General features: G+C 35.2%; 1 protein-coding gene across 1 annotated transcript; it reads left to right on the forward strand.

Annotated features, from left to right (window-relative positions):
- The first annotated feature begins 9,806 nt into the window (after positions 1–9,806).
- On the forward strand, positions 9,807–10,616 carry LOC116138838 (disease resistance protein Pik-2-like). Its single transcript, XM_031424496.1, has one exon. The coding sequence runs from the start codon at positions 9,807–9,809 to the stop codon at positions 10,614–10,616; it is 810 nt and encodes a 269-aa protein (XP_031280356.1).
- Positions 10,617–20,314: the final 9,698 nt, after the last annotated feature.

Raw genomic sequence — 20,314 nt, forward strand, 5'->3', positions numbered from 1 at the left:
GTAAACAAAACATGTGGATGGGATAAATTTGAGAGACTCTCACGCTGTTATACAATGAGCTTATGTTTGAAAGACTCTTACATTGTTATACAATAAGCTTATGTGTAGGGCTCTTAGGCTATCATACAATGAGCTAATGTGCACTAGGATATGATCTTAGATGGCCAAATTTAACCTTAAAAACAATATTTCTTAGGTGAGTTTAACTTTAAATTTAACATTAAGAACAATATCAGTTCACTCTGTTATATATTATTTTTCCCTTATTGTTCTTCTAGAAAAAGCCAAATATGCTAATGTGTTCTCCAAGTTTCTTTTATACCAAAACCAATGATATCCATTGAAAAAGGGTAAAATACAGGAGATGTTTTTTACAGACAGACAACAACGATGACCATCACTGTAGCAACAACAACCACATTTCAAAGTTGATATTACACAGAAAGTTTAAGAAAACTCCTTGCCCTACAACATGGAAATTGCAAGAAGAAAACATTGACAGTAGATATTGCATTTTGATAACAAGCAAATACTACACCATTATTGGCGACACTACACACATGAATTACAAGAAATACATAACCTTTATTACAAGAAAGAGCCATTGTAATCCTAGGTGATCAATGGAAAAGATGGATTCATCAGCATCATATTTCATCTGTTCATGACAATAGAAGATTTACATTAGTCAACTAAATTAATTCATAGAATAAGTAAAAAAAACTGATAATTTTGTTTCCGGCGGCAACAGGCAGTTTTCGATAATCGCAGACTTTTTCAGCATGCTAGGGTAACAAAATTGATATTAAAATGATTGTCTCTAAACGATCTATCTATCTATATAATTTTAAATTGTAAAAATGAGTGCGTTTGGCCAAGATCTGACCGAGAAAGTGCTGCCATTTACACCAGTCAGCTAAATTAATTCATAGAATAAGTAAAAATTGATAATTTCGTTTCCAGTGGTAGCGGGCAGTTTTCGGTAACCGTAGACTTTTTCGGCATGCTAGGGTAACAAAATTGAGATTAAAATGATTGTCTCTAAATGATCTATTTGTCTATATAATTTTAAACTAGAAAAATGATTGCGTTTGGCAGGGATCTGACCGAGAAAGTGCGGCCATCTAAACTTTCTTCGTTAGATCCTGGCCAAATGTTACACATATTGCTAACATTAATTGCAGATATAGATAGATCGTTAAAATTGAATTATTTTGATACCAATATTGTTACCTAATATTACCAAAATAAATTCTCATGATGGACCTGTGATTGCGGGTACCGGATTCCGGTAGCCGGAACTTTATCAATTAATTAAGGTAATTTAAATAAAATAAAATATAAGAATATTTTTATTATTAAATTAGACTTGTGTATTAATAAAAAAAAAAAGATTCAGATAATTGACGATTAATTACAATTACTACCAGATTAGAATTAATCCAACTATTAAATTATAAAAATTAAAAATTAAAAATTAAAAAAACTAATCTTTGCCTGTAAAGAACATTTATGTGAGTAAAAACTTTCTCTTCCCTAATCGATGCCATGAAGATATAACTGATTGTCCTAGTCTAGAGAATGCAACAAATATTATGAAAGAAATTAAACTTCATACTTTAGGCATAACCTAATATTTAATAGCAGATAAGTGAATTTAAAAGAAACACACTATTCAAAAGGCTTACTTGTTTTAGGAGACTGACCTATTGATCCTGTGATGGGGCTACTCGTAACTCTGCTTCAATTTCTTCAATAAGCTCCTCACAATCTTTTGCCGAAAGAGATGACAGATATTTACTAGTGTAAAAAGAGTATTTTCCTCTATTCGTCTGCTTATAGCTGACATGTACTTGTGGAATGTGTTTAGTGACATTCTCCTAGTTCTTATTTTTTATCATGCAATAAGCCTCCTTCAACATCATTTCAAATACAAGTCTCTTTAGGTTATTGAGCTGCTCAATTCCAATTGGAATCTCCTTCAACAATGGGCATGGTCCAATCACCAAGTCTATAAGACTAGGCATTGCACCTTTTCTCTATCATCATGCATTACAATCCTTTGAAGTTGTAGAGATACAAGTATTGAAGCTTTGGAAACCAACCTTCTTTGAAATGCAATTGTTCATCACAGTCATGCACATCGAGAATCAGAGTAGATAAATGAGGCAGAGCTTGGAGGATTGTCATGAAATCATTGGTACATTCAACCAAATTATTCAATTCTAATCTAATTAGATTTTGAAGTTTAGAAATCCAAACCGGTGGAATTTCCATAAACATCCCTCCCAAATGAAATCGCTGAAGACATAAAGGAGGAGAAGCCAAGGATTGTGTATCAAGAGGCTCTTCTCCACTTGTAAACGCTAATACACTCAAATCTTCAAGGTTTTCCATATTCTGGACAATAGCAAACAAATCTTTCATGTCTCTATCTACGACCCTAATGCAACTTTCTCATCTGCCTCAGTTTCTTAAGCTCTTCAAGTACTTCACTGTTTGCATGCACATACCGTAGCTGCTGCAACTTTGTTAAAGCCCCAAAACCTTCTTGTATTTTTGCCCTACTTCCGTAAAGACCTTTGTTGTCCAAGCGATGTGTAAAGACCTTCACCAATAGCCTGAACTTCATCCCCTTCTGATGTAGAAGCGTGGGAAGCATTGAATGCTTTATTAGCATCAATATACTCCCTATATACCTCATACAAGGCATCCCAAATAGTATCAGCATTTGCACCACCTGGGACAACCACCTCCCTAAATTCAGTCCACACCGTTGTTGTCTTGGCTCTTTTCTTCCTGTGAAGTGGATTCTCATTGTCCACTACATATTCGGGGCTACGATCAACTGCTCTGATTGCAATTGTATCGTCGACGTCATCCAAGGTCGGGGTGATTGAGGAACTGCCTTCGGAGGCCATACCTATAATTAATAAACAAGAATCCATCATTAACAAAATACACAAACTGCCCTCGTAAAACAGAAATAAATTGTATTAGGTAACATGTAAAACAGTCAACACAGAAACTGCCCTTTGCAATATTCCAAACTACCCATCCTGGCTCAATTATAAACCTAGTCACCGCCCTTTGCAATATTCCAATCTCAACAGTCAACGCATGAACATGTAAAACATGTGTGTGTGCAAATAAACCATGTGAAATAAAGCCCCACGAATTCAGATTTCAAACCCTATCACCCTACAATAAATGTGCCACATGTGATGCAAATAATACCCCTAAAGGAACATAATCAAACTGAAATTGTAGCATTCTAGAATTCTCACTAACATGGAGTGAAATCAGCAGAAAAATCCACAATATCAAGCAAATTCAGAGAACGAAACGGCGAGTTTAGATACTTACTAACTTAATCCTACTGATTTTGTGCTTGATTTGGAGGAGAAGACTGCGTTTCGTGACTTGGGAGTGAACTGTTGAAGTCGTGATTCCCCCATGTTTGCAATCTCTTTGGCAACGGCAAGAACATGGCAAGGGTGATGGTCTATGGCAACGTCGGCAAGCATAGGGTCGATTCGGGATATAGGGCTGTCGTGATTTGAGGATTTAGGGTTTGTGGATTGTGAAATTAGGTTTAAGGTTAGGGCTTGGTCGATTTGGGGGAAATTCAATTAGGGGGTGTTTTTGGGTTTAGATCGGGTTTTACTCTTTTGCAATTAGGGGGCTAAATGTCCCTTTTTTTTTAAATATTTGACAATGCAATACTACTTTTTCAGTCCCACGATGTTTATAAAACTTAAAAAAAAAAAAAAAAAAAAAAAAAACCTGTTTTCGCTAGCCACCCCAAGATCGCAAGCCCACTAGCCGAGCCCCCACTTATTCGAACTAGACTCGAGTTAGCACCTAAGTTCGAGCTAAGTCGACTCGACATTTCTCTTGACGAGCGTCAGACAAGTCGAGCCGGTTCGCGAGCTACTCGACTCGTCGGACAGCCCTAGCTACACTTGCTTTGATTCATCATTCGGGCTATGACATAGCGCCATGCCCGAAATATGGGATTAATTTAAACCCCTCAATGTTCACCCTAGTCCTGATAAACCCTCTGTGATACTAGTAATTATTTTGAACCTTTTGTTGTCAACGCCCTAAAGTTCCTTTTGTTTACTTTTAATAGAATCAAGAGTAAAAGAGTAAAATGCATCTAAATTTTATAATTATTAAGGGTTTAATAATATTTTACACCCCCTAAAACTTGTAAAATTAAATCTCATCTCAAAAATTCAGAAAACTATCATGTAGACACCAACAATTAATTAAAAAATAAATGATTAGTATTTTTTAAATCAATAATAATAAAACATCATAAAACCTAATAACCTCTCTTAGCCTTGAGCAACGTTATGTTTACAACTGAATCATACAAACATATAAAAAACAAAGAATAGAGTAGTCATTTTACATAAATTTTATACAATTTTTGTCTGTATGTATCACTTAGTTATAAGCAAAACATTATTATTCAGCCTTTGTCTCTCCCATTTTCCCACCTTCAGCTCCACCCAAACCACACTTCCTCTCGCCCATCCCCACATTGTTGTATGTTGGCCTCACGAGGCCATTTTTGAGACCTCACTTGAGGCCATAACGAAGTGAAGCCACAATAATGGCATTGCAAGGCTATATCGCTGGTGGCCGTGTGAGGCCATAGCACTAGCAAGCAAGTCCGCTATTGTGATGTTGCTTATATTATTTTTATCTTCCAATTTTTCTTTGTATTTTGTTGTGTGAGTGATTTTTTTTTTTTTTTTTTTTTGGTTGTTGTGATGGCAAATTGTTTGTAAACTTTGGTGGATGAATTTCATAGTTCTATTTTTTAGGGTGGATGAAGTATGGAGTGGAGATTGGAAAGGTGGGTTGCGGTGGGAGAAAATGGGGAAGGGTGAAGGAGGAGAAAGTATTATTTTAAGTGTTAAAACTTTTTCAAAAAAAATTTGACTAGGATAATTATTGCAATATCGTAACAGGGCCAATATAGAAATTTAACTTCTTTGTCTGCGTCATAAGTATTCTTTAGTAACAAACAACAGACAGCAGGGGGTTCATAGTTATTATGGATTCCAAAAAGTATTTATTTTATTTATGAAAAACTTGAGGGGGTTTAGGAATATTCTTGATATAATCCTGTTTTTCTCTCTTGCACTATTTTCACTCTCTTCAACAATTACAATCCTTTTTTTACTTCAAGAAAAAAGAAAATTAGTGAGTGGTTGTGAATTTATATTGATCAAGAGATGGATGACGTTACACTAAAAATTAAAGAAAGTATACCTGTAACATCGATTGTGAAAACCTTTCCAATCAAAAACAAGGTCTCCTCTTTTCTTTTGACCCCTCCTAACAAACCCCTTACAAAATTTGTGGCTTCCACGTTTGCAATCACATAAGTCATTAGATGTTATCAATGCACAAGTAGTTGCTGGTAGCTTCAAAAATTGAATGGGTCTATTCACACTCTTTGCCGCCTTCTCCTGACTACACGACCTAAAATTTAACATGGAACTTTGGTTATCAAACCTTAACGTCCGGCGTTGCAAAACAAATGAGATTCATGGTTATTAATAAGTCTTGAGTCCCTTCAACTTAGTAGATACATTTTAGACAAAGAAATCTTGTGCAAAGGCCTAAAATAGAATGTTATTTGACGGGCTTGAAAGATTTGTTAATTGAAAGAAAATAAGAAACAAATTTGACTTCAATTACTATATTCAATTGAGTAAATGAATCAATTAATTACAATGAGCGTTTCGCAGCTACTTAAGTGAAAATAGTAGCTGAAATGAAGTAAAGAGAAAAGGGGGAAAGTGGAGAAGAAAGTTCGTTCAACTTTAAGAGGGACACAAAACGACTGTGTTTTGTTATCACTTAGCTAATTATCAACTAAGTCCTCATCTTCTGAATTCTGACACTTTAATCCACATGCCCTCTCAAAAATGAACTCCCTAGTCCAAATTTCTGAATTCTGACACTTTAATTCACATGCCCACTAAAATATGAATCTTCTTCAAAATAAAACTTCAGCAGCAGTAGGTCATGTCTTCACCAACTTCAGCAGATCATGTCTTTATCAGATTACGTTCACCATTTCCATTCTTCATATAATTCAGTCATAAACCACAAAACTGCAAACCATAAAACTGCAAATAGCAGTCAGCAGTAGGTCATGTCTTCACCAACTTCAGCAGACCATGTCTTTATCAGATTACATTCACCATTTCCATTCTTCATATAATTCAATCGTAAACCACAAAACTGCAAACTATAAAACTACAAATAGCAGTTTTTCATCAGTACTCCACTGTTAATGTAGTCCACAAAGATGTAAACTGTAAGACTGCAAACACCATTGTACTACCAGAAAACTGCACCACTACAAGACTATAGAAGATAGCATTTCACCAAAAATCACAAAACTGCCGACAGATTTCACCACCAATACACTTTACCAACTCACTATTTCACAAACAAATCATCACACAATCAACTTGCAGTTTACACAACAATCTTCAGAAATCATAAAACTGTCGACAGATTTCACACCAATAAACTTTACCGACTCACTATTTCACAAACAAATCATCACACAATCAACCTGCAGTTTACACAACAATCTCCAGAAATCATAAAACTGCATAAAACTGCCGACAGATTCCACAATCAACCTGCAGTTTACACAACAACCTCCAGCATATACTAATTCACCATTTTCCAAAAGAATCAACACACACAGCAGCCTTCAGCTCACACAACAACTTGCAACATTGGCATATAAAATTCAACACAAAAAAAAAAAAAAAAAAAAAAATCCTTTCAACATCAGTATTCCCACACACACAATCCATAATCCATAAAACTACATGGCAGTCACCACTGAAGCAGAACACACTTCTAATCATACACCACTGAAGCAGAACACTTCTAATCATACACCACTGAAGCAGAATAATTCTAATCATAAGAACAACAGTTTATCAATCAATCAGAAAGCACCATATTAGAGCACTGCAGATTGCCGTCAAATTGAAGCAGAAATGAGCACTGCAGATTGTCATCAAATTGGAGCAGAAAAAAAAAACAAAACTTTTGACATTGCAGGTACCACCACATCTGAACAATTTAGATAACCCTTTAATTGGAAAAGTGTAGATCAACAACATTAAGTTTAGCCTTTAACTCAAGAAACTGAGCAGTGGAGAGAGCTTTTGTTAAGACATCTGCAATTTGCAGCTTAGTAGGTACATATTGAACAAGTGAAAAGAAGAGAAAAATATTTTCTTTTAAATTGTATTTTATTGAATTAGGAGGCTCGGCTTTCTACAAAAGTTTTCCTACAATCATGCTAGTCTACTCTAGGTAGTCTACATATAAAAGACAACAAAACAAATATGTCCTACAATCATGCTAATCTATTCTAGGTAGTCTAAGTATGAAAGGCAATTAAACAAATATACAATTAATACAATATATTTGTCAATGAATGACCAGGTATCATTGACCTTTCCTTCTCAACAACAAGAATCTGCTTGGCTAAAACTTGATCTCTTATGTAATGGACATCTACTTTAATATGTTTAATTCTAGCATGAAATACAGGATTAGATGCTAGGGCTCCTGCACTAAGATTGTTACACCATATGATAGGGGACTTTGGAAAACTTAAGCCTAAGTCTGAGAAAAGACTTTTTAACCAGGAAACTTCAGTTGTTGTATTGGCTAGAGCTCTATATTCAGCTTCGGTTGATGACAAAGCAAAAACCCTTTGCTTTCTAGAACTCTATTGAATCAGATTTGGATCTAAGAAAATGCAAAATCCACTAGTTGACCTCCTATCATCAATGTTACTTCCACAATCTGCATCAGCATAGCATTCAACACTCATTGATGCTGCTGGTCTAAATTGAATACCATGATTTGAAGTCCCTTTGAGATATCTAAGGACTATTTTACAAGTTTACCATTGAATTTCTGTGGGAGCTTGCAAATATTGACTAAGTTTGTTAACAAGGCACCAACTGTGCTCCTATACAAAGTAGGATCTTGAAAGCATGCACTGTCTCCAGAAAACAGTTTGGTACCAACAGCAAGAGGTGTTGGACAAGGGTGTGCATCAGCCATTCTTGTTTTAGCAAGTAAGTCAATAATATATTTGGTTTGTTTGAGATGCAAACCTTGATCAATTCTCTTTAAAAGTTTTAGGATCAGTCCACTACTTTCTTGGAATATGAAAGATTTGTTAATTGAAAGAAAATGAGAAACAAATTTGACTTCAATTACTATATTCAATTGAGTAAATGAATCAATGAATTACAATGAGGGTTTCGCAGCTACTTAAGTGAAGACAGTAGCTGAAATGAAATAAAGATAAAAAGCAGAAAGTGGAGAAGAAAGTTCGTTCAACTTTAACAGAGACACAAAACGACTGTGTTTTGTTATCACTTAGCTAAATATCAACAAAGTCCTCATCTTCTGAATTCTGACACTTTAATCCGCAGGGCTGTGTCATATATATATACAATCTGATATAACATAACTCTTTTCAATACACTCATTCGATCTATTCACTTTGCATCGTGTCAACTTATACCTCCAATACAATTCCTTATTGATATCTTTGATAAGGCTTTCATGTTTTACGGGCATTAACTATAACAATCAATCAATCTCATTAAAAATAGTAAAAATGTCGTTTTTTACCTTCGCAAATAATGAAAACATGATCATTTATTTGCAGAACCTAATACTTGGTCAAGTAAACACGTTTACCAGAAGTATTTGTTTCTGAATTTTCTTTCTTTTTGAATTACTTAATTACAACCTCTATTTCTTTGACAATTCAAAAGATAATATTTAATCCTTTATTTATGGTGGAGAGACATCAATAAGTCTAGTTTAGACCAACAGCTTCCTCGTTTAAAATAAAAATCAACTGGTTGGGAATTTTTTATGGTTCAAACTCTTCAAAGACGTCTAAAGATGAATCTTTTCTGATATGATTCATCTCCCATATTTTCTCTTGATAGAAACGTAAGGAAAATATCTGCTACACCTGCTTTGATTCATCATTCGGATTACGACATAGCCATGCCCGAAATATGGGATTAATTTAAACCCCTCCATATTTACCCTAGTCCTGCTAAATTAAACCCTCTGTGATACTGACAATAACTCTGAACCTTTTGTTGTCAACCCCCTAAGGTTCCTTTTGTTCACTTTTAATAGAATCAAGGGTATAAGAGTAAAATGCATCTACATTTTTTTATTTTTTTTGGTGGATGAAGTATGGAGTGGCGATTGCAAAGGTGGGTTGCGGTGGGAGAAAATGGGGGACGGGGAAGGAGGAAAGAGTATTATTTTAAGAATTAAGCGTTTTAAAATAATTTTTTTACTAGGATAATTATTGTAATATCGTAACAGGGCCACTATAGAAATTTAACTTCTTTGTCTGCGTCATAAGTATTTTTTAGTAACAAACAACAGACACCAGGAGGTTCATAGTTATTATAGATTCCATAAAGGATTTATCCTACTTATGAAAAACTTGAGGGGGTTTAGTATATTCTTGATAAAGTATTGTACCAATTGGAGTGGGAAACGATTGCATGAAATCAAAAGCCAAATAAGATAAAATCTAGTTTATTATATTTACTCAATTAATTTTGATTTGGTTACTGTTTCACAGTTACATCACGGTAGACACAGAGTTAAATGGCGGACCAAGTAAACTGAAGGCGTAAAAACAGTACTACTGGAGTTAAAATGCCAGGCAAATTCAAGGCAGAGATAGAAAAATGGCAGAGATAGCAGTTGGAGCCGCAATATCCATAATCAATAGGCTCATTAACGGTTTTCTAGCAAATTCCCAGCGCAAGGAACAGGCCACCGTCACTGATTTTGATTCCATAAAAAAGTGTCTAAACACGATGCAAGCCTACTTGAAGGATACAGAAGAAATAAGAGAAGTCACTGAAGGCTTCAAGGATCAGGTGAAACAAGTACGTGATTTAGCATATGAAATAAAGGATGCAATTGAAGAGTATATGCTTGAGGTTCCTGATCACTTTCATGAGCATAAAATCACAAAAATTCTTCATCGTGTGGCTCACCCTGTAACTGACAAGAAACCCCTCTCTCGGTTGCTCTCAAGCGTGGAGACTATCAAGGTCATGATGAAAGGTATAGAAGAATTAGATCGTTTCCGCATACTTCCATCTGAACGAGCCTCGAGGAGTTCTGGTGCAGTTTGTTATCCCAAAGTCATGGATTATGAATTAGTAGGCATTGAGAAGCGTAGAGATGAACTTATTAATCTCATAAGAAGTCGAGAATCGAGGAAGATGGTGGTTTCAGTGTTTGGAGATCGTGGCTCAGGTAAAACCACTCTCATTGAGGAAGTTCATGAAAAGCTGAAGGAAGATTTTGAGTGTCATGCTTTGGTTTCAGTTCCTCACCCTGTGCCTGTGGAGGGCATATCAGATAAGATTTGTGCAGCAATGGAGATACCAGTTCCCAATAGACCCTCTCTTATTTCCATAACCTGGATAATTCCATGTGTGAAACCGTATTTTTTCAACCAAAGACAGCCCTACTTCCGCCGCTAATTTCTCTATCTCCCACCTATCAAATGGATTAGAAGTTTTATGGGTTACATGAACTTCCCCTTTCTTCTTCAGCATGTTCCTTGCACTTCTCAGAAAGCCTCTCACCAGATTTTGATGCATCCTTAGAAAAATAAAAATAAAAATGTCCATTGTTATCCATGACTAAATAAATTTACCTTGTTGATCCTTAAAATAAAATTTTGAAGTTGTTTTTAGATAATTACGTTTAGCTAACTTACTTAATTTGCTGCATGAGGATAATTAACGACAATTCGATTGAATGATTTGCCACATAAAAGAGGGTGATAGCTCATAGTATTGGCATCTACTCCATGCACAATTGTACATCCACGCTCCTTCAGCTCTATCAAGTTTAAGTTTGCTCTGGTTTGCATTAACATTTCTAGTATTTCCAGGATCAGAAGATACAAAAGTTTTAGAATCAATACGTCCAACATATACATTTATAAAAAAAAAAAATTAACAGGCTCTCTGGTTCTTTATACCTCTGGAGTCGCGAGAAGTGGCAATCATGTTGGCAGCAGAGCCAAAAGCATTGGCCAAGCAAGCTGCAAAGGAGAAATCTCCCTCCCCCACCAGTAGTATTTGGTGAGCGCTGCTATAATGCTTTATTTTTTTCTCTCTTGCATTTAATACATTAAACCCTTCCGTAGTTTGCATCCTTTTCTGAAATTACTTAGCCATAAACTTATATCCAAGTTTAATTGAAGAATCTAATTATGTCAGAGGTATTTATTATTTTTTAAAATGACTGATTATTGATAATGTTCCATGGAAACAGGGCAAAACAGGGCACCTAATTTTTTATTTGCCAGTTGTCAATGAAAATGTATATGGATTGAGATCTAGCACAAACAATTTAATTTCCCTTGTTTACTAATATTCCAGTCATTACAATAGAAAAAAATAGTAATTTAGTAGTTAATTAGGCAAAAATTACCATGAAGATTTTCAATTTTGAATTGGAAAAACTGAAATTTTAGATGCATAAGTCTGGTAACATATATTGACTGATATAAATGAAAGATATGGATGGGATAAATTTGAGAGACTCTTACGCTGTTATACAATGAGCTTATGTTTGAGAGACTCTTACACTGTTATACAATGAGCTTATGCGTAGGGCTCTTAGGCTGTCATACAATGAGCTGATGTGCACTAGGATATGATCTTAGACGGCCAAATTTAACCTTTAAAACAGTATTTCTTAGGTGAGTTTAACTTTAAATTTAACATTAAGAACAATATCAGTTCACTCTGTAATATATTATTTTTCCCTTATTGTTCTCCTAGAAAAAGACAGATATGCTAATGTGTTCTCCAATTTTCCGAAACCCATTGAAAAAAGGGTAAAACAGGGGAGATGTTTTTTACAGGCAGACAACAACGATGACCATAACAGTTGCAACAACAACCACATTTCAAAGTTGATATTACACAGAAAGTTTAAGAAAACTCCCTGCCCTACAACATGGAAATTACAAGAAGAAAACATTGACATTAGATACTGCATGCTGATAACAGGCAAATACTACACCATTATTGGCGAAACTACACACATGAATTACAAGCAATACTGAACCTTTATTACAAGAAAAAGCCATAGTNTTGGTTATGTGAGAGACATCATACTTCTGATCCCTTAAAACTTAAGTAAAGAATGGTTGCAGTATTTCACAAAGTTACCTGATTCCCATCATCAACAGCTTGTTAAAGTTGTTCATTTGATTCCTCATCCACAAAGTTACCTGATTCCTCATCACTGTATTGTCCAAGCAATATTAGTTGATTCTGACCTGAAGACAAGATATATACGATGTTGTCAGAAACCTTCAAAACCAATGCTTCATATCCTTAATAGGGTTTAAAGAAATAGTAATATCTGACTCGTCATATTTGTAAGAGTAGACAACATGTCAGATGGGTTTAAAGGAAGTTCAGGAATGCATGGACAATTACGATAATGGTGATGGAAGGTCTTCCATATTTTGTGCGAATAGGGTTAATAGGGGACCTAATCAATTTCAATTCTTTGTAGTTGTAGAGATACAGTTCTTCGAGTTTTGGAAACCAACCTTCCTTGAAATGGAACTGCTCATCCCTTTCAATTCTTTGAGATCAAGAGCAATAAATTAGGCAGGGCTTGAAGTACTATAAGTTTGAGAATGAGGCCCTGAAAACAGAGATATTCACTTTAAGTTATTTAATTGGTTAATAACGTTTAATCAAATGGCAGCATCACCGAAACTTGATGATGGTGGAACTGGATTTCCAGCCCGGCGACGAAGATGGTGATGGGTGGTGGAGGAGGCAACTGGTAAGGTAGATTCTTCCTCTTTGGCATTTCTTGCTTCTCTATATACATTTTAAAGGATAAATAAAGCGAGGACTAGAGAATTAGCGCGACAGTCAGGACATAAGAAATTGATCATAAATTATTTCACACATTACATTACAGATTACTATAAATTGATCACATTTTTATTGTCTTCTTCATTGCGCAATTCTGGCATTCTTGGTTATTTCTGAGAAGAAAGTTGAGGAATGCATAGACAATTAGGACAATTGTGAAGCAAGGTCTTTTTATATTCCATGCAAACAGGGTAAAACAGAGGACCTCTTTTTTATACGCAAAGCTGTGTTCTCTTAAAGCCTTTCAACTGAAGCTTATTGGCAATTAAGAAAGCTATAGGTATCCTTATCTAGTAACTCAAGTATTATTAAACAAACAGAGTAGATAAATTTATAAATACAACCACCATGACCGTAACAGTAGATGGTACTGCCGTCAGAGCCAAATATCTTTCTGAAAAAAAGTTCCTATGCTTTCTCTGAAGGTAAAGGCTCAAGCATGTAGATATGAAAAATTGAGAATCATACGGAATCAGCAATGGCCTTATTCCGAGTAGTTAGGATTACACTATTGTTTTTGCTGTTATTAAGTAAAGCATGCTCTACATCTCTCCAAAATTCAGTTTTCCACACTTCATCGAACACAATCATGTAACGCTTGTCCTACAAGTGCTCTCTCAGAGTCATGATCTGATTCTTCTCTTCCATTTTGTTTGTTCCCATTAGAGCGGACCCTGTTGAACGACAAGTTCATGTATAATTGTCATTGGTAGATCTTTCTTCAAGTATTCTTTCCCAACTGTGATCCAAGCATGGCAATCAAAATGCTTCTTCGAGTACTAGGAAACTTAATTTTTATTTTTTTATTTTTTTATTTTTTTAAATTGACTGATTAGTGATAATGTTCCATGGAAACAGGGCAAAACAGGGCACCTAATTTTGATTTGCCAGTTGTCAATGAAAATGTATATGGATTTAGATGCATAAGTCTGGTAACATCTATTGACTGATATAAATGAAAGATATGGATGGGATAAATTTGAGAGACTCTTACACTGTTATACAATGAGCTTATGTTTGAGAGACTCTTACACTGTTATACAATGAGCTTATGCGTAGGGCTCTTAGGCTGTCATACAATGAGCTTAGGTGCACTAGGATATGATCTTAGACGGCCAAATTTAACCTTTAAAACAGTATTTCTTAGGTGAGTTTAACTTTAAATTTAACATTAAGAACAATATCAGTTCACTCTGTAATGTATTATTTTTCCCTTATTGTTCTCCTAGAAAAAGCCAGATATGCTAATGTGTTCTCCAATTTTCCGAAATCCATTGAAAAAAGTGTAAAACAGGGAAGATGTTTTTTACAGGCAGACAACAACGATGACCATAACAGTAACAACAACAACCACATTTCAAAGTTGATATTACACAGAAAGTTTAAGAAAACTCCCTGCCCTACAACATGGAAATTACAAGAAGAAAACATTGACATTAGATATTGCATGCTGATAACAAGCAAATACTACACCATTATTGGCGAAACTACACACATGAATTACAAGCAATACTGAACCTTTATTACAAGAAAAAGCCATAGTCATCCTAGGTGATCAATGGAAAATATGGATTCATCAGCATCATACTTCATCTGTTCATGACAATAGAAGATTTACATTAGTCAACTAAATTAATTCATAGAATAAGTTAAAAAAAAAAAAGTAAAAAAAAAAAATTGATAATTTCGTTTCTGGCGGCAACAGGCAGTTTACGGTAACCGCAGACTTTTTCGACATGCTAGGGTAACGAAATTGATATTAAAATGATCGTCTCTAAACGATCTATCTGTCTATATAATTTTAAACTGGAAAAATCGTTGCACATATTGCTAACATTAATTGTAGATACAGGTAGATCGTTAAAATCGAATTATTTTGATACCAATATTGTTACCTAATATTGCCAAAATAAATTCTCGTGACGGACTTGTGGTTGCGGGTACCAGATTCCAGTAGCCGAAACTTTATCAATTAATTAAGTTAATTTAAATAAAATAAAATATAAGAATATTTTTATTATGATAATTAGACTTGTGTATTTATTTAAAAAAAAAATTCAGATAATTGATGATTAATTACAATTACTAGCAGATTAGAATTAATCCAACTATTAAATTAGTAAAAAAAAAAAAATAAATAATAATCTTTGCCTGTAAAGAACATTTATGTGAGAGAAACACACTATCCAAAAGGCTTACTTGTTTTAGGAGACTGACTTGTTGATCCTATGATGGGGCTGCTCGTAACTCTGCCTCAATTTGTTTAATAAGCTCCTCAAAATCTTCTGCCGAAAGAGATGACAGATATTTACTAGTGTAAAAAGAGTATTTTCCCCTATTTGTTTGCTTATAGCTGACATGTACTTGTGGAATGTGTTTAGTGACATTCTCCCAGTTCTCATTTTTTATCATGCAATAAACCTCCTTCAATATCATTTCAAATACAAGTCTCTTTAGGTTATTGAGCTGCTCGATTCCAGTTGGAATCTCCTTCAACAATGGGCATGGTCCAATCACCAGGTCTATAAGACTAGGCATTGCACCTTTCTCTATCATCATGCATTTCAATCTTTTGAAGTTGTAGAGATACAAGTATTGAAGCTCTGGAAACCAGCCTTCTTTGAAATGCAATTGTTCATCACAATCATGCACCTCGAGAATCAGAGTAGATAAATGAGGCAGAGCTTGAAGGATTGTCATGAAATCATTGGTACATTCAACCAAATTATTCAATTCTAATCTGATTAGATTTTGAAGTTTAGAAATCCAAACAGTTGGAATTTCCATAAACATCCCTCCCAAATGAAATCTCTGAAGACATAAAGGAGGAGAAGCCAAGGATTGTGTATCAAGAGGCTCTTCTCCACTTGTAAACGCTAATACACTCAAATCTTCAAGGTTTTCTATATTCTGGACAGTAGCAAACAAATCCTTCACATCTCTATCTGCGACCCTAATGCCCAACTTTCTTATCTGCCTCAGTTTCTTAAGCTCTTCAAGTATTTCACTGTTTGCATGCACATATCGTAGCTGCTGCAACTTTGTTAAAGCCCCAAAACCTTCTTGTATTTTTGCTCTACTTCCGTAAGGACCTTTGTTGTCCAAGCGATGTGCAATTAGAAAACACAATTTTTTTCAAATTCTCAAATTTTCTGCATGTTGGTGTGATGGCTGAAACACGTCGTATTAGAACTTAATGAGACGACGTCGTTTTAACTGAACTGAAGAAGCAATCCTGAGCGTTGATGAAGAGAAGATCCAACGGTTGGAATTAACCCTTCAATCAACCATATAAAAGAAGAACTCTTTTGGCATATTGTATGCAGTAATTCTTGTGCGAACTCTCTCTTCTTCGTTGACACAATATTGAGTCTGTTAGGGTTTCAATTTGGGTTGTGTGAATCTTGTAACTTGGTGATTGAGTGGTTGGGTCAGGTCATTCTGGGTGTATTTGTATACGCAGTTAGTAGGGACTGAAAGGGTATAACTCTAGGGTGAGTACAAGTTGTAGAAGGGATTTGAGGGTTTGTGGGTGCGTGTGTAATCTGTAATCTTGACAGTGATTTAGTGCAGCGAGCTTGTGTGTTTCCCGAGCTCAATGTGGACGTAGCTTACTCGAAATAGAGCAAGTGAACCATGGTAAAATTCTAGTTGTTCTTGTCATTTTGGTGTGATTCTTGATTGTGGTCTTTGTTTGGTTGATTCTTGTGTGTGTGTGGTTATACACTGCATTTGGTTGAGAAGACATGATGCATATTGAGGGACCTAACATGTATAATAGTAAAGTCATAGCCCATTGGCAGATAGGCAGTTTTGAGGAGGCTTTTCAGGTTTGTCTATGTGTCATTATGTGATTTAAGATTCTGCTATTTAGTCTTAGGCTTCCAGACTTGTTCTTGATAGTTGGGTTCAGAGTTTGAAGCCCATTATTTACTATCAATTGGCCTGGTAACTTCCTTACTAAAATGTATAACAGCAGCAACTTGGCTTAATCTATCACTAAATGAAAGTCAACCGTCTTCTCCCACTTCTACTAGGCATAACTAGGGTGAAAATCGAGCTGAGCCCGATTTTGGCTCGAACTCAGCTCGATATAGTCAAGTTGAGTTTGATCACTCTAGAACTCGAACTTGAACTTGATTAAAGCTCAAATGTCCGAATTCGATTGAAGTTCATATTCTCAAACTCTAATAATGGAACTTGAATAAAACTCAACTAAAACTCGATTATACGAATTTGATTCAAACTTGAATTCCAATTTCAGGTACCGAATTCGAATTTGAATTCGATTTCTCGCTCGATTAGGCTTAAACTTGAACTTAAATTTGGTACTATAACGCTTGAGTCGAGTTCAATTAACTCGACTCGATTTCACCCTTACTTGTAAACATTGAGTATTTGCATTGTATATTAAACAAAGCGAAGTCCATGACTAAGTTCTCCAATCACTGTTTGATTTGGTAGTGCACTTGGATCACGAGGATCCTGATATATGAACTCTTGAACCGAATTAGACAATATTGCAAGTTAAGATGATGTTCAAACAGAAGATTTTTCAGATAATACAAGCAAATTTCACAGGATTGGACAGTTTATTTGGGTACTACTCACAAACCACTCATAATATTCGATGGGGCGATGGCAGTACTATGCAGATATGCATTAATACAAAATTTTCTCATGCCTCAGCAAATTTGAATGTCATGCTAAACCACCATTAAAGCTCTCATTGCAATACACTTTCTAATTTAATGTAATGGCTAACCCTATATGGATAAGTCAAGGATTATCTTCACTTCTTTCACCAAACTGTCCTTAACCTGACAAATTATGTACTTAGCATATGAAGAGAATAGAGTTGACAATGAATATCCGGAAAAACAACAACTAAAATACTTAATGGGTAATTGCAAAATTATTAATTCTTGGTGGAAGAACTATTAACTCGACATTCAAATGAATTTCCCTGCAGCACAACTATGCATTTTGGAGTAACAGAGAGAAAAAATGAACATTTATCGCGATTTGCAGAAACATTAGAAAGTCTGTATCCACCAAGCCAATCTGATTCCCCCATCAAAAGCTTGTTAAAGTTGTTCAATCAAAAGGTATGATGCCAACAGAGATTCGTAGTACATATCTCTTTATTTTTTTCTATAAATTGATTACATAGGATAGGAGATTTTATATTTTATCATTCCTCGAATAAATAATCTGAAATAATGAAGCAAATGATTAATAATAAGATCATAAACTAATATTAAAATTTGAACAGAAATACTGTAAACATAATCATTAACAGTAGGATACTACTTGGAAACTTATTAATTTTTATATACAGAACTGTAGCTCAAGTAAAAGACAATCTGAACTTGGGACTGGCCTTGGTCAGCCGAGCTTCAACTTTTATTATTGCTCATTTTCTGATGCCTTAGCAAATTTGAATGTCTGCATAAACCAACAGGAAAGCCCTTATTGAATTTTGCCCAGAGCCTCTCTTATTTTCATAACCTGGATAATCTGATTTGTAAAACCATGCTTTTTCAACCAAAGACAGCCCTCCTTCCGCTGCTAATTTCTCTATCTCCCACCTATCAAATGGATCAGCGATTTATGGGTTACATGAACTTCCCCTTTTTCCTTCAGCATGTTCCTTGCACTGCTTAGAAAGCCTCTCACCAGGTTTGATGCATCCTTAAAAAAAAAAGGAATGTCCATTATTATCCATGACTTAATAAATTTACCTGGCGATCCTCCAATAAAAATGTTGAAGCTGGTTTTTAGATATTGCTAACTTACCCATTTGTAGAGAGTCATGTTCCCTGAAAAAGAAACCTGCATGAGGAAAATTAAAGACAATTCGATCGAATGATTTGCCACATAACAGAGGGTGATGGCTCATGGTATTGGCATCTCTCCATGCCAATTGTACATCCACGCTTCTCCAGCTCTATCAAGTTTGAGTTTGCACTCGAATATTTCTTCGTTAACATTTCTAGTAATTCCAGGATCAAATGATACAAAGTTTAGAATCAATAAGTCCAACATTAACATTTATAAGCAATATAAAATTAACAGCTCTCTGGTTCTTTATACCTCTGGAGTCGAGAGAATGGCAATCATATTGGCAGCAGAGCCAAAAGCTTTGGCCAAGCATGCTGCAAAAGAGAAATCTCCCTCCCCCACCATAGTATTTGGTGAGCACTGCTATAATGCTTTAATTTCTCTCTCCTTCTTTCATTACATTAAACCCTTCCATAGTTTGTATCCTTTTATAAAATTACTCAGCCAAACTTATATCCAAGTTTGATTGAAGAATATTGTTAGTGAGAGACATCACTTCTGATCCCTTAAAACTTAAGTAAAGAATGGTTGCAGTATTCCACAAAGTTACCTATTCCCATCATCAACAGCTTGTTAAAGTTGTTCATTTGATTCCTCATCCACAAAGTTACCTGATTCCTCATCACTGTATTGTCCAAGCAATATAGTTGATTCTGACCTGAAGACAAGATATATCGATGTTGTCAGAAACCTTCAAAGCCAATGCTTCATATCCTTAATAGGGTTTAAAGAAATAGTAATATCTGACTCGTCATATTTGTAAGAGTAGACCACTGTCAGATGGGTTTAAAGGAAGTTCAGGAATGCATGGACAATTACGATAATGGTGATGGAAGGTCTTCCATATTTTGTGCGAATAGGGTTAATAGGGGACCTAATCAATTTCAATTCTTTGTGTTGTAGAGATGCAGTTCTTCGAGTTTTGGAAACCAACCTTCCTTGAAATGGAACTGCTCATCACTTTCAATTCTTTGAGATCAAGAGCAATAAATTAGGCAGGGCTTGAAGTACTATAAGTTTGAGAATGAGGCCCTGAAAACGAGATATTCACTTTAAGTTATTTAATTGGTTAATAACGTTTAATCAAATGGCAGCATCACCGAAACTTGATGATGTGGAACTGGATTTCCAGCCCGCGACGAAGATGGTGATGGGTGGTGGAGGAGGCAACTGGTAAGGTGATTCTTCCTCTTTGGCATTTCTTGCTTCTCTATATACATTTTAAAGGATAAATAAAGCGAGAATAGAGAATTACGCGACAGTCAGGACATAAGAAATTGATCATAAATTATTTCACACATTACATTAACAGATTACTATAAATTGATCACATTTTTATTGTCTTCTTCATTGCGCAATTCTGGCATTCTTGGTTATTTCTGAGAAGAAAGTTGAGGAATGCTAGACAATTAGACAATTGT

Source organism: Pistacia vera, unplaced genomic scaffold, assembly GCF_008641045.1.
Source record: "Pistacia vera cultivar Batoury unplaced genomic scaffold, PisVer_v2 Contig344, whole genome shotgun sequence".
Taxonomy (NCBI): Eukaryota; Viridiplantae; Streptophyta; class Magnoliopsida; order Sapindales; family Anacardiaceae; genus Pistacia; species Pistacia vera.

Bases quoted from the DNA above. Each gene is read 5' to 3' on its own strand.
- LOC116138838 (XM_031424496.1), top strand. From the start codon at position 9,807: ATGGCAGAGATAGCAGTTGGAGCCGCAATATCCATAATCAATAGGCTC.